At 44.3% G+C, this 14,515-nt stretch overlaps 1 protein-coding gene across 2 annotated transcripts in view; it reads left to right on the forward strand.

Moving 5' to 3' along the window:
* The first annotated feature begins 1,911 nt into the window (after nucleotides 1–1,911).
* RHOJ (ras homolog family member J) overlaps nucleotides 1,912–14,515 on the forward strand; it is a 61,970-nt gene continuing 49,366 nt past the window's right edge. For both annotated transcript variants that reach the window (XR_012650625.1, XM_075029627.1), the window contains exon 1: nucleotides 1,912–2,641. Coding sequence is in view for 1 of the 2 variants with exons in the window: in XM_075029627.1 (XP_074885728.1) it covers nucleotides 2,464–2,641 (178 nt within the window). In the remaining variant the exon portion in view is untranslated. The remainder of the gene's footprint in view (nucleotides 2,642–14,515) is intronic.

Raw genomic sequence — 14,515 nt, forward strand, 5'->3', positions numbered from 1 at the left:
AAGGAATAAGCCATGGAGATTTTGTTGTAGGCCTAAATCTGGGCTAAGTAGCATTAAAGCTTGCCTTAACTACTGTATGTTGGATGTTGAAAAAGCTTGGAGATGGATTATGCCTGTGTAAAATGGGAAACAAGATAGCTGTTGCTTTTGTCTGATAGAGGTAATGGAGAATTGAACCATGAATTATTGGAATTCTTTGCTTCCTCAGGCTCTTCAGTTACCTTGCAACAGCATGCACTTACTCATATATTTGGCAAATTTACCCAACAAGGTCACTAGGTTGGTAAGCAAAGGCAGAGAGGGTATCAGTGTGCTGGTACCTACTCAGCTACATAATAGCTAAATAGAGGCACAGGCTTGGAGTTTGACCTCGATTACAACTGGAAAGGAGCTTAAAGAATAAATCCCCGTAACACTTGATGCCCCTCAGGATGACCCAGCTGTGCTGCTGATGGTGGAAGTGATCAGCAGAGTAAATGCTTGGAGAACAGGCATTTAGGTGCCCAGAGCTCACAAGTTTTCTTGGAGAAACCTCAGCCTGGGGCTGTAGTTCTGAAGCTAAGAGGATGCCACCTGAACTCCTACCTGTGGGAAACCCTTTAGGGATGCCCTTTGACAGTGGGTGTGATACTGGGCCTAACAAACACTGCCTGCTTAAGATCCCTGTTCTCAGCAAGGAGGAGGACATGAAGAAGACAGAGAACATGGGGCATGGTGCACAAATTACTGAATGACCAAGACCCTCCCGAGCCCCTTCACTGCAAAAATTGAAAGACACTGCAACCTGGGGCTAAGGACGTTCATTACTAAGGTTGTGTTTCTCTTTACTGATGCAGTTTGGGGCTAAGACAGTTTCTTTCTAAGGTTGTGTTGGTCTTCACACTCCCAGGTGTGTGTTGCTCTAAGTCTGTGTGTGCTTTTGGGCATTTCTTTCTACCCAGGCATGAGCAAGGTGGGGGAGGCATTTAGCACCGATGTGTTTCCCTGTGGAGTCCCAGCTGGGGGTTGTTTCCCCTTTTCAAAGCCTTTGAGTCTTGTGGAAGGGAAATGCAGTGAGCAGGATGTGCTGGGCTGTTGTATTGGGGTTAATGTTAATGTCTGGCTTGTTTCTGCTGGAAATTGCAAAATCTTTCCTGTGGAAGGAGCAGGGAGTTTGGCCCTTTGTGTGCATATAGACTGTTATATATTTAAATGGAGAGAAGACTTAGGAGGCACGTGAAACACCGGAACAAAACAGACAAGGAGGCAGGAATCATATATTTCAAAGCTGGTTTTCCACAGACTGCTATGCAGTGTTTTTATTTTTTTTTAATTTTTTTAATTCCTGTAACTCTTAATTCCACTTCTTTCTCTCTGTCTGTGTTTACATATTTACACTAGGAGGGGAAAAACTCCCTCTTTTTCTTTTTCTGGGTGGATGAGGGGAAGTGCAAGAGAAACCGAGTGCCTGAATTGAAAAATCAATTATTTATTCTGTCTAACAAAGTTTAAAGAGCTATAGCCACAGACAGTTGACATTAAACTCTACCTACCCACTACAGCTCCCGTCTGCCTTTCCACCTCCCCCCCTTTCCCCTCCGAAATGGAAGAAAACACCTATCCCGAGATCAGAGGAGATCACTCCTGGGAACAAGAGACAACCCTGAGACAGGGGCACAGCTCGCAGCCTCCCCGTACCCCGCCTGGCCACGTCGGTCCAACGCCCGCATCTTTCCCAGCCTCGCCGAAATCCAACTCGCCCCTCTGGGTGCCGGCAGCCCCGAGAGCAGCTGGAGCGCAGGATGGAGCAGGACGCCTAAAAACTTCGTTCTGCAGAGAGACCTCTAGTGTTTTTCTTTCTCCATGTCCTGGCAGAGTTCCTCCAAAGTACAAATACACACAGAGCTCCCATTGTTTGCAGCCCTTCACAAGCCCACTGATCCTAATATGGAATTCAGCAGGAAACCCATGATTTCCTGACACACAGCAAGCTGGAGAAAGAAAGGAAAAACTCCATTAAAAACCTCCAGGCTCTCCTCCATGTTAGAAATGAAATGGAAAATGGAGTGGATTTAACAGGAATCCCTGATTCCTGTGGCCAAGCTGGAGGAAGGGAGACACGAATCAAAGCTGCAGGCTGCTGATATTTTTTAAGTCGCAATAAATAGTGAGAACTCCGGGGCAGGATGAAGATTTCCTGACTCGGACGAACGAGAAAGGACAGATCGCTTTTTTATGATATTCTTCTCTATATATTTAATTTATTCACCTCGATGATTCTCTTGACTGATCTGGTAATTGTTAGAAGCGGCTGTGACAGCCTGGAAACATTAGTATGATTTCCTGAGTTTGAGATTTGCTGCCCCCCCCCCCCCCCCCCCCAAACTCAGGAAAAGTCAATACAATCGCACTTCATTTTTCCTTCATGTGCACTTGGAAGTCCTGGGAGCAGCAAGAGCAGCGGCAGCGGCGGCAGCAGCAAGAATGAACTGCAAGGCAGAAGATGACAACTGCACTGACGGGAGCAGCAATAACACGAAGAAGATGTTAAAATGCGTGGTGGTTGGGGATGGTGCAGTTGGGAAAACCTGTTTGCTGATGAGTTATGCCAATGATGCCTTCCCAGAGGAGTATGTCCCCACTGTTTTTGACCACTATGCAGGTAAGAAAGTGCTTTAAAAGAAATTTAATTGAGAGCTCCACGAGAGCCAGGAGGGAGGTAAAGGCAGCTCAAGGAGAGGAGAGGACGGTTCAAAGGGGACGCATGGGTTACTTCTTGTCCGGGAGTGTGATTTGGGCCTGGATGGTAGCCAGGCAGCTTAGGTGGCAGCTCATACAATTGGGGCAATGCAGGATTTATTCAGAGAACTTATTTGCCTGCTTCTCATTTTTATTTTGGTTTTGGCAAATAAGCAGCATTAGGGATGCAATTTAATGCACGGGCTTTTGGGGACAACAAATATAATTCAGCCTCCATCAATTTGTATTTTTGCTTTGTTTTTGAAATTCTGATGTTCTGAACTTCACAGGCTGCAGTTATGATGAAGACTATATATATAAATATACATAAAAATATATGCTATTGGTGATCTTGTACCTCACGGCAAATGATGCATAAATTACAATATTTATATCCTATTTAAGGAGTAATCTTTGAGAAAACCAGCATAGTCTCTTTCAGTGCTGTCAGAATGTAATGCTCCTTTCAGAGACATTTGTTACTCCATCTATAAATACATTTTAATACTATAACTTGATGGTAGGGAAAGCAGAAGTGGTGACTGGTTTGAGTACTTTATAATGAGGGAATTTGTAGTATAAGAAAAAAATACGAACATAATGAAGACCATCGATGATGTTCACTGCATCGCTGTGCAAAACAGACCCACAGATTAAGTGCAATATTCACAGGCCTCTTTCTGTAGCAGTTACTTATTTTACCCAGCTGTTCCCAAAGTTATCACGCAGATGGTCTGATAGGCTAAAACTGTTGATCAAACTTCTGTTTAAATTTTCCTATCCCAAATTCTGCTGGTTTTCTCCTCTTGCTGCTCCTTTGGCTTACAGTTATTGTTGTTTATGAGATCCCTGAAAAACAGATTCTAGAAGCACTGCAAAGCTCATTGCTTATCGTGCAGCAGCAGTTGGAGTTTCCCTCATTCTCTCCCCACCTCCTTAAAAACTGAATTTTCATGGCGTGGCTTATCATAGATTTGGTATTCTGTAATGGGAAAATCTCTGTTTTCATTCTGGCTTCATGTCAGGTTTAGCAGATGAACTGGCCAAACAAGAAAGCTGTGTAATTGCAGAATCTGATCCATGGAAATGTGAAGACCTTTTCCTCCACAAGAGTGGGCAGCGTCACTTCTAATGCAAGCAACGCTCTCTTTCCTCTACCCTTCCCACCAGATAGATGAAATGACTATTTTAGAAAAAAACCTTTACCCAGACAAGATATAAGAACATTGCCTGGTGGAAATAAGTACTTTCATGAGCCAAAAACCCTAAGGAAGCCTGGCTGCACGAATTTATGTCTTATATTGCAACAGCACCCACTTTCCCATGATAAGCTGAGCTCTGCTTGTCCCTTACAGCTTTGCTTCCCAGCAATACGCCCCTGTCCTTCACTGTCTCCCATGCCCTGCTAATACCTCTGCATATGGAAAAACTCATACCGTAGCCGATACCAGACCACGTACGCATTGTCCTGCAGGCTGGGTGGTTTTGGTGTGAGTGTGGGTGCACACGTGTGTGCACGCATATAGGCGCTGATGCCAGCCGGGCAGGCTGGCACCCGGTGGGGGCACCACTCCGAGTTTCTCTTCCCTAGCCAGCCACGGGTGACTCTCAGGGACGTGCTTTGATTTTGTTTCCTCTCTGTCAGAAGCGGTAGAAATTGCTGGTGGGTTCAAAAGTTACTGAGGGAGAGGAGAGCTGAGAAGGGGACAGGAAGATGAAGAGTGTCGCTGCGTAATCTTTATTTCCTTAGGGTGCCAGGTAAAAGCAGTATGCATGCACTTTTAAATCAAGCTGTGTTTTCAGGGTTTGAAAATTTAGACTGCTAAAATATCTCCAGCTAGTCTTATTTGCCTTCTTAACTATTACAGTACATAAATATAAACTAAAAATGTTTTCAATGAGAAAGTTCAGAAAGATAAGGGAAAAAATAACTCTGTATATTAACATGCTATTCTGAGACCAAACCCTGTCCAGCAGCAGTGGTCAAAACCAGCATTGATCAAAAACGGAATTTCAGTTTTTGAGAAATCCCATCATTTATTAAACCAATTTCACTACAAAACTGCACAGAGAATTGAGCAGTGGAAATGACTTCTGGAGCAGAGTGCTGGAAAAAATCCCACTCATAAAACATAAAAATATTACATGGCATAAAGTATAACATAACCTATTTAAAATACTGTGGGTATTGAGAGAGAAAAGAGCTCGCCGGGGGCAACCTTACCCCTGAGCTTACAGCCTTTAGGGTATCCTATTGCAGCAGCCCCTTCCACAGCTTTCTACGTGGCAGCCCACGGTCAAGAGGAGAGGTGGCACGGCGGTACCGTGGGCATAGCGGTGCCGTGGGCATGGCGATACCACAGGCACCATGGCACACAGGGAGGCTTCACACATGGGCAGATCCTGCAGAGTGGTTGAGGCTCTGGAAAAATCACATTTGAATTTACCCCAGGGAACTGGTTTGCCTGCCCCTGCCCTCGCCCCTGCCAAAACCAACTGTTTCAACTTTCCCAAACAAGCTGAAACCATTTGATTCAGTTCTGTGCTGGAAATGCTCAAAAGCAATTAATTGCTGCAGATTTTTGCAAAGCTGCACTTTCCATTGAAGGTTTTTCACCCAGGCGTTATTACCAGCAGTTGTGAGTCCCAGGGCATTTACCAATTTCCTTCTTTCTAATGGAAAAAGGGGGTGGTGATCTCAGAGCAGTTTCTCACTGCCGCAGCTCCAGCGACTCGGGAGAGACAGTGATACTCTCCAGCCCAGCGTTGGGAAAAGCTCCAGATGCACCATTGCCGTGGCCAAGGCGTTAACCGTTCACGGCCCCACAGCACCAGCTGCGTTTACTTGCCCTGCTGCGTTGCATCTTTTTATTTCCTTCCCCAGGCATGTTTTCATGGCACGGGTGAAGCAGGTGAACGTACAGACAAGGGTGGCCCAGAGGAAGCAACCAACGTTTCAAAGGGCTGAGCTCCAATGCTATTAGATCTGTACCGTACTTACTCAGTGCCTTTCACGTGAAGGGGCTTGAAACCACTTTGTGAAATTTGGGCCCAACCTGCCTCTAAGAAAATCAAAGGCAGCAGATGGATTTCACCCAAGGAAGGAACAGGCTTTCTGCAGATAACTTACACAGCGTTTACAACTCAGATACGGCGATGCCTGGGACAAAAGGCTGTTGGTGTTTCACCGTGTATGGAACTGCACTGTACAAAAGTCCAAACCAGTTATTAGCTCCGCACTAGTAAAATTCTGCCACAAATTTCACCCACAGTCCACAAAAATGAATTTGTTTGGGGCCTGTTGCCAGGGTTGGGATGTGATGGATGTAGACTAGGGTCAGAGGCAATGCCAGGGAGATGGGGAAGGCAAATTGGTTACTTGGATACAAAAATGGTTTCTTTTGTTGGATGTGTGGAAGTTTATGAGTCTGGTAATTTCTCAAGGCATTTTGAAGAGGTTTTGCTGGAGGCCAGAGCTCTGAGTAGGTTTCCCTACCTTTGGTGAATTTCCAAGTCCCACACTGAAAGGCTTTAGCCACGAGGTAAACGGCTATTTCTACAGCAGGCGAACCAAAGTGCTATCCCAGTGACAAACAGGATATAACTGGCAATAACTGTAACAATAGGGACTGTTTGGATAGTGAGTAGATGCTTTAATATGCTGGTTCCATTCTGTCTTTTGAACATCAAATGCTGATTTTCCGTGAGCAAAGGTCTCTCAGTCAGGGTGACTTGTATTGTATCTAGCTATGTGAGGTTATAAATGTTTAATTAGGGCTGAGGTTGTACCAACAAAAAAATTCAATTCAGCCACTAGCAGAGTTGGTTTAATAGTACCAGAATTAACTGGCTTGCTCTGTGAAACACAGAAGGGACATGTGTGTTATTTGTTACTTAGGCAGCCACTAAGCATCCCATTTGGTATTCATGAACCCTAAAAAAACCAGCAATTTTTCACATGAAATTTATTCACCCTAAAACTTATGTCCAGGCTTCCTAGAGAGGTGGTCAATGCCCCAAGCCGGTCAGTGTTTAAGAGGTATTTGGACAATGCCCTTAATAATATGCTTTAACTTTTGGTCAGCCCTGAAGTACTCAGGCAGTTAGACTAAATGATCGCTGTAGGTCCCTTCCAACTGGAACTATCCTATCCTGTTCTGTTCTATTCCATTCTAAAAGTGAAATTATTTTTTTTATGTAAAAAAACCTCAGTGACTGAGCAGCAGTACCTCAATGCCATGCTACTAACTTGGCCTACTGTGCAGACAAAAGTGAAAAGACTCATTAGATGGTTGAAGTCTAAGGAGAAGAGGATGGTGAGTCTTAAACTGTCTAGTTCAGGCATAGCACGTAGGTGAATTTCATACAAATAGCTTTAGGACCCAAAGTTGCATCTTTGATAAACGAGAGAGTTCAATCCCTCCAAAGCAGAACTGCAAAGCATCTGCACTAAAGACATAAAGTAGATGGCGTAAATATGTCCCTCCCTCCCCTCATGTGTCGGCACAAACTGGTGAACATTTATAAATAGTGAATCCATTTGAAAAAAATTAGCAGTGGCATGTGATCAGCTAATGAATAGCATACAGAATAGTTCAGCCATGACTGAAGCTCTGTAAATTAAAAGCAATATAGAAGACGACAGCCGTTAATTACTGTTAGGAGACACATTTTTGTTCTTTAGTGATGATTCAATCTGATCTGTCTGCCTTTGCACTGAAGTGGGCTGGAGTGCTCAGCAGTCTCGCAGAGCGGTGAACCCAACGCTGCCGGCCGGGCGGGAAAGGAGAGTCTTCTGTTCTGGCATTTTTGTTAGAAAAGGAGCAGTACTACTGCTCTTGCCAAGAGCAGTCAGCTTGTACCTGTGCAAATCCATAAATCTATTATATCCTGCCCGTATGCCACAGCACCGATTCAAATCCCTGTTCCTCATGTCCTCCCATGAAAGAGAGTGGTTGGAAGTGGCTGTCGCTGATCATCGGGCTGCCCATGGCTGGTCACTCAGTCCTGGGGCAGGCAGGAGCACCCAAGGGAGTCTGGGACCACCCTGACACTCTCCACAGGCCATGCACGGAGCAGCTTTGCCTTGCAGTGTCTCCCCGTGGGGGAGGAACCACCGGCCAAGATATGGCAGAAACCAGACGTGAGCCGTAACATCCCAAATTTCGCCAGCCACAGGCACAAGAGCACATCTGTCCACACTTTTGATGTGCTAGTTATTTTTAAATGAGTGCCAATGCACACTGCTTTCGACCGGTTTCTTCTTGCCATGGCGTGTAAGCAATGACTTAAACCCCATACCATCAGTTTTTTTCCCCCATTGAAACTTTATTAAACAGGAAGAGACTACCCAAGGAGATCTGCAATTTCTGCATGGGTGCTGCCGTGGGAGTGTTCACACTACCACATTCTTGAGACAGTTGTCTCCTATAAACAGTCTTGGTAGCACATTAGAGAAACCCTTCATGCAATGTTTGGGGTCATTAAACTGAAAGAGCTATAAATAGCGCTGAAAGAGAGCTGTGATGTTTATTTGCATGGATGTTTGCAGTGGGGTTTTTTTTCCTTTTAATGTTCGTCCAATTTTGATCGTACAGATTTGAACTTTATCCTTGAGACAAGAAAGCATTGACTCTTTTAAGATCTGGCTCTTTAGACTAGCAGCCACAGAACAGATATGTTCATTTTGCCTCTTGGGACCTAAAAGAACTTCTCTGCCAATCTTCCTGGTATCATCCAGAATAAACCAGGGATCTCAATAAAACATTCAGGGTATATATAACTCAACAGAAACCCACCAGTGCAATTCAAAGGTTTTCATGGCTGGCTTTTTTGAAGATAAATTTTACAGAACCACTACTTCTTAGGCTCCCCACAAAAGGTTTAATTCTGTGCCCTCTATCACATAAGCCAGAGAAGATCTAGTGATCCTCAGGCTTTTTCACATCCAGGAAGCCTAGACAGTCTTTATACCGAAAAGCTGCTTTTTACCTGAATCACCATGGTTTTTCCACATTCAGACGAAGCAGACAGCATATACGCTCCCAAGCATTTTAAGACTTTTTCCTTCTGAAGATGTTTTACGGTATGTGAAGGCTTGAGATAACTATCGCTCATATCTTGCTTCCTCACACACATCCCTCTATTGTCCCGTGGGTGCACAACCCACTTGAAGCCCGTGGAGACAGAGGTGTGTGCATGCTTTGTGATCCTATTTACTCAGGGCAGATCTCTTCTGCAGCAGTGCTTGGAGCACTGTGGTGACGAAGACCCTGTTTTCCCCTGCTGCTACTGAAAAGCAGCTGTGGCTGGGGAGGAGCCTGCAGCACCTGAGCTGCTTCCAATCTTTGCCTCTGGCTCCGTTATATAGCTTCTCTTTGTACTGTCGCCGTTCCTGGTTTGATTTTACACTGACAAAAGCTTTATGCTACAAAGAGACACAAAAGAACCCTGCACCAATCCCTCCTATACCCGCCAGCATCTTGCTGATCACCCAGCACTCAAGTGACAGCCCAGAAGCTGCAGAAAACTGATTTCTTCATCCAGTATTGGCAGTCAATGGATGTCCTCGTCAGGAGTTAGACCATTTGGATGTGTATTGGTGATTCGGATGTAGAATGATGGGGTTTTTTTAAGGTCAGCCACAGTCCTGAGGGAACGGGTTGGAAAGATGAGAAAGTCAAGTGGCTTAAAAAAATATATTTCTTTGCATGGTATGTGATTAGCCCAAGGAACATCACTGTACAGAAGTTACTGAGGACAAAATTTTAACAAGGTTTGCAAAAAGGGAGGTTGGACCAGATATCAGGGAGCTTGAGTGCTATCATAAGCTAATGAAAAAGATTTCTGCAAGAGATAATAAAATGTGAGCTGATACCACCTTCTGTTAGAGGCCAGGAAAAGACATAAATTTGGTCTGATGAATGGCAAATTATATTAAATCTGCTCACTGCTACATCAGAGATGAAGACTTGACTCCTTCAGCTGTGAGTTTGGCCCAATCCAGCACTCTTGTACTCAGTGCTGTAGAAAGGGACTTTTTGGAATGATTCTTCTGATATATGGATGGGAAAACAGATTTTGAAATGTTGCTTATGCAGCAATGGACTGTGGCAGAGAGACATGGAGGGCTTCCTCCGGAGCACAAAAGGGGTTAACAGTGGAAGCAATGACAAAATGACCCTTTTCTTCTCCACTACTCCAAGACAGTCAGTCTTAGTCTTTCCCTCCCCTTCTAATCAGAATAACATTGCAGGAGGTGACATCAGCTGAGGAAACCAAAACTGAAACTGTGGCCGCTGGCTCTTGAAGGAAAATCTCTACAGCTTGAACTAACAATCACATCAATTATCTTAAAATCAATAATTGACTCAGTACATGTGGCCAACCATCCACTCCAGGGGACGAAACCACTTACAGTGGTGCCAGACCAGGTACATGTTGACAGCCAGGCAGATGCTTTTCAATAGCAGATGCTCCACATGTAGGAAATAAAAACAAGAACTTAGCAAAGAATTCAAAGCAGCCAAAATTCCTAGACATGTACAAACTTCTTCATTTCTGCGGGATGTGACAGTGTTTTTACTAAGTCACCATTACAATGGCTTAGTTACTGATTAAGTCAGTGCAAAATACCTCCACTGAAACTTCCTTCTCATTTTCTGTTCTCTTGATAAACCTTGATACCTTGATGTCTATCCTGGTGATACACATTGTTGCTACCGTGCATCACTGTGTATTTTTTGCCCTGCAGGCAGTGCCTTTCCTATGTTCTAACTTTCCAGTTGTTATGGCCAGACCTAATGACATCATGGAAACGGCAAGGGATGAGGAAGAGCAAACATATTTCCTTCAATTGTTCTGTTCAGACAAAGTCATTAAACAGTAATGACATCTCCTGTCAAATTATTATTTAACTTTGCAATGAAAAAAATCCAAGTTATTATATTTCTAGCCTGCTTTTAAGAGTGATCACTCAGCCAGTCTCCTGTCAGATATATTGTTCTTGTATCCCAAGCGATGGGTAAGTGGTGTCCCCAGATAGTTCCCATAGCCAAAGTGGTGTATTTGGGATCCCAGGGAAGAGGAAGGTGTGAAAGACCATGAAAGCTTGTTATTTCAGCTAGCACAGGTCCCCAGACTCAGCGTGGGTCCAGTGCACCAGCAAATCCAGCAGTGGGGTTGCCCCAGGGTTGCCTTTCTGCCTCAGGGACTGGCACAGCAATGTATCCATAAATATGAAATGCGCCAACCGGCCTCAGGGGAAGAGAAGGCTGGAAAAACCATTCACTGACAGGAGAAGCACTGGGAAAAAAAAAAAAAAAATCCTCCCAAAGGAGGGAGGTGGACAGCTGTAAAAATATTCCCAAGCACAGTGGCACAGGGGGCACAGTCAGGAGGGTGATGGCTTGGGAGCAGGAGGGGAAGAGCAGCATGGCGCTGCACCAGGATCCTCACTCCTGGTTCAGGATGGTATGCAATTGTATCATGGAAACAGCAGTCCCAGTGATGAGCACAGGAGCCAGCACTTCGGCATCCGAAAGAGTTAAAGAGGACCGTGCAGAGGGGCTGGACAAAAAGGTCCTGCCACAGTGCAGGAGGACGCCTGAGATGACTCACTAAAACTACTTTCCAACCCCTGCAATTCTGAGGGGATGGAGGCCACGTCTCTTATTAAAGACTTTCTGGCACAGACATCTAGCTATAGCTTTGAAGTAATGATATTAACAGTATCTGCTAATGCTCGGCTTTCTGCAGACTTTAAGGAAAAGAACAGCTTCAGCAATGAGTGGGAAAACATACATGTTCAAACATAACAGTTTTCATCCCCTGGGAGATGGGACAAAAAGAGCATCTATTTACAATAATAATGCTGCTTTGCTGAGAACAGACCATAAGGAAAATCTCATAAGGTTGGAAAATGTGTTTTAAGTTCACAAACTGTCTCATGCTCCAGCTCCAGAGCGGGCAGCTGTCCAGCTGCTGTGAGCAGCTCTGTCCTCGAAGGCCAGACCCTCCCCGTCTCAGACACTCTCCGATTCTGAGCAAGCTCCCCAGCTCCATCTCAGAAGTGGTTAGCTTACCTCAGTGGGTTTTCCTCCAATAACTAGGCGTAGGGTCAAAGACTTTTTCTAATTTGGGGGGCCCCGTTGCTTGAGATCCTGTCCATGAGCAGCAGAAGTGCAGAGACCTGATTTTTCATTTGAAAGGTGAGGCTTTTCCACCAGGGAATCTCAGTGAGTTTCACACTGAAGATGTCTCCTGAGACCATCTATTTTATGCTACATATATATCAAGCAATGGCTTGTGGAAGTAATGCCCAGGACTTCATGTTGTCCATTCAAGCTTGGACGAGAGTGCTGCTATTGAAAGGTTGGGTTGTATGATCCCATTCCCAAATGGCTCCATAAAGGCACATAAACTTCACTGAGGGCTCAGGGTCTATCTACATATAGATTACATTCTGTTCTCTTGATAAACCTTGATACCTTGATGTCTATTCTAGTGATACACATCATTGCTACCGTGCATCACTGTATTTTTTGCCCTGCAGGCAGTGCCTTTCCTATGTTCTAACTTTCCAGTTGTTATGGCCAGACCTTTATTTTTGTTTCGTTATAACTACACATAGACCTTTTCAGCTATATGAAAACACAAAGGATACTACAGAATTGCTTGCAATTTCTTTCTAGTTTAATCCCATTTTTGATCTCTGAAAACTTGTCATTAAAATTTTCAGCAAAAGTATGAACAAAAGCCAGGAGGGCATTAGTATGCTCTTATTTAAGCTCTTAGAAAGACCCTTTAACTGAACAGTGCTGCTTTGCTTTGTTCTGTGTATGTAACCAGTAAATCTCAAAAATCAAGTACAATTCCCTTCATCTCATTGCCTTCTAGTTACTGCTCAGAATACCTAAGCCTGTTCCAGGAATACAAGGGAGTAACATCTCTCATTAAAAAATATATGTGAAATACAGCTTTAAGAAAGTAATTTTCCAGGAATACCATCCACGAAAACAGGATCAAACTTAACATTAAAAGAGGAGTTCATATTCCAAAAAATATTCAGCTAATCTGCCAGAAACTAGGCCTTACGGAAGAACTCCAAATTAGCTGAGCCAGTTCATGATATCATTAATATGGAGAATTTCCCTTGCCATGCATAGTAATATTCTCTGATGGAGTGTGCCACTTGGAGATCTGCTGGGATTTACCTAAACCATTCAGTTTGGTTCAAGTCCACAGGGGTGAGGTTGCTGTGGTTCTTGTTATTTTAATATTTTAGAGTGTTAAGTGCATTTTCTCCCTCTAGTCTCCCTCCTGGGAAACTGCTGAAATGGTGAAATAATTCATTCATATTACCCAATTTATTTCTTTTCCTGTAAAAAGCTGCTTGTAGCAATACCATAAGTCTCTCCTGATGCTTCTAAGGAAGGAAGAAGCAACAGGGAGTGGGAATGCAGAATGAGGTCCCCAATCTGAATTAATGCTTGACAGAGGAAATCTATGCCAAGAAAATGGTGGAACAGGAATAACTTGTGTTGTCTCCATATGGTGCCCCCAACTGGGTTTCTTTCCCCCTGCCCCCTATTTAAATGTGAGAGATTAAAAACAAGTCTTGTAACAATTTTGCAAGGAAAACAGTATTTTGAGGCTATGCCCAACAGGGTGGAAAATCCTGAGGACACAAGGGAACCATGTCCCTGGCTGAGTGCGTTCACAGTATGTCATAGTGAGGTGTCTGAGACAATTCATACAAAGACCACTTGACTAGAGAGCACCTTGTACCTTCCATCACATTAAGTCCTTCCAGGTCTTGATCCCCTTTCTGCAGTTGCCTCCACCTTTCAGAATGAATAGCCGCATTTCCTTTTCTCAGTATTTATTTTCCACATTGCTTTTTTTTCCTCAAAGAATAGCGTCTTCCCACCTGAAATTTTAGAGAAAAAGAAAGACGGTTTGTCTCTCCAAAGCATGCCTGGGTGTAGCATGGGACATGGAGCTGGCCAAAACTAGATATGGGTCCTGCAGACCCATCTCTGAGCCAGCTGGGTCCAAAACCAAACCACAGACATTGCACACATAGCAGCTGCCCCACAAGCACCGAGTGATAATTATTACCGTGTGTCTCCTCTGATTTCCTCAAGCGCTGCCGAGCTGGTGAGGACTGCAGCTGGCCAGGGCATGAGAGCAGATGTTCTTGCCTTCTGACAGATGCCAGCTCTGCCCAATGGAAAATGCCATCCAAGATGAGGGAAAACCAACAAGCAGCCAGACAGGGCTTTGCAGGACGGTAGTGGGACCACCCTGCAGTGACCACTATCCATTGCAGAGATCATCCAGCAGCCATCTCTTTCCTGGCAAACCCCTGCCACAGCATACCATAAAAGCATGATCTCAGGGTTGCTTCTTGTGCGTAAGCTAAGGAAGGTCAAAAAAGCCAAGCAGCTGCATGAGAATCAAAAAAAGCATAAGAAAATAGGAGAGAAGAATTTGAGGAGGGTGGGAAACAAACGTACTCCTCAGAGGATGGAGGCGAAAGGTATGTTTAGGAGAAGACACTCCAGAAGCAATCCATGATCCCCAAACAAGTGATTTGTAACAACAATGTTTTGGGGGATATGACTCATGATTTTGAACTTTTGGGGTTAGCAAAAGTTCTGGCCAGAGCATTTTTGATGAACTATCCCACCAAGAGAAAATGCTGATTCATGAAAGTTGAAGCATTTTTTAAATACTTGGAAGGACAAATTCTTGAGGTCCAGGGCCCTCTGGTTATTTCTGACAGTGCAGCAAG

The sequence above is a fragment of the Buteo buteo genome, chromosome 6, assembly GCF_964188355.1.
Source record: "Buteo buteo chromosome 6, bButBut1.hap1.1, whole genome shotgun sequence".
In the NCBI taxonomy this organism is placed as follows: domain Eukaryota; kingdom Metazoa; phylum Chordata; class Aves; order Accipitriformes; family Accipitridae; genus Buteo; species Buteo buteo.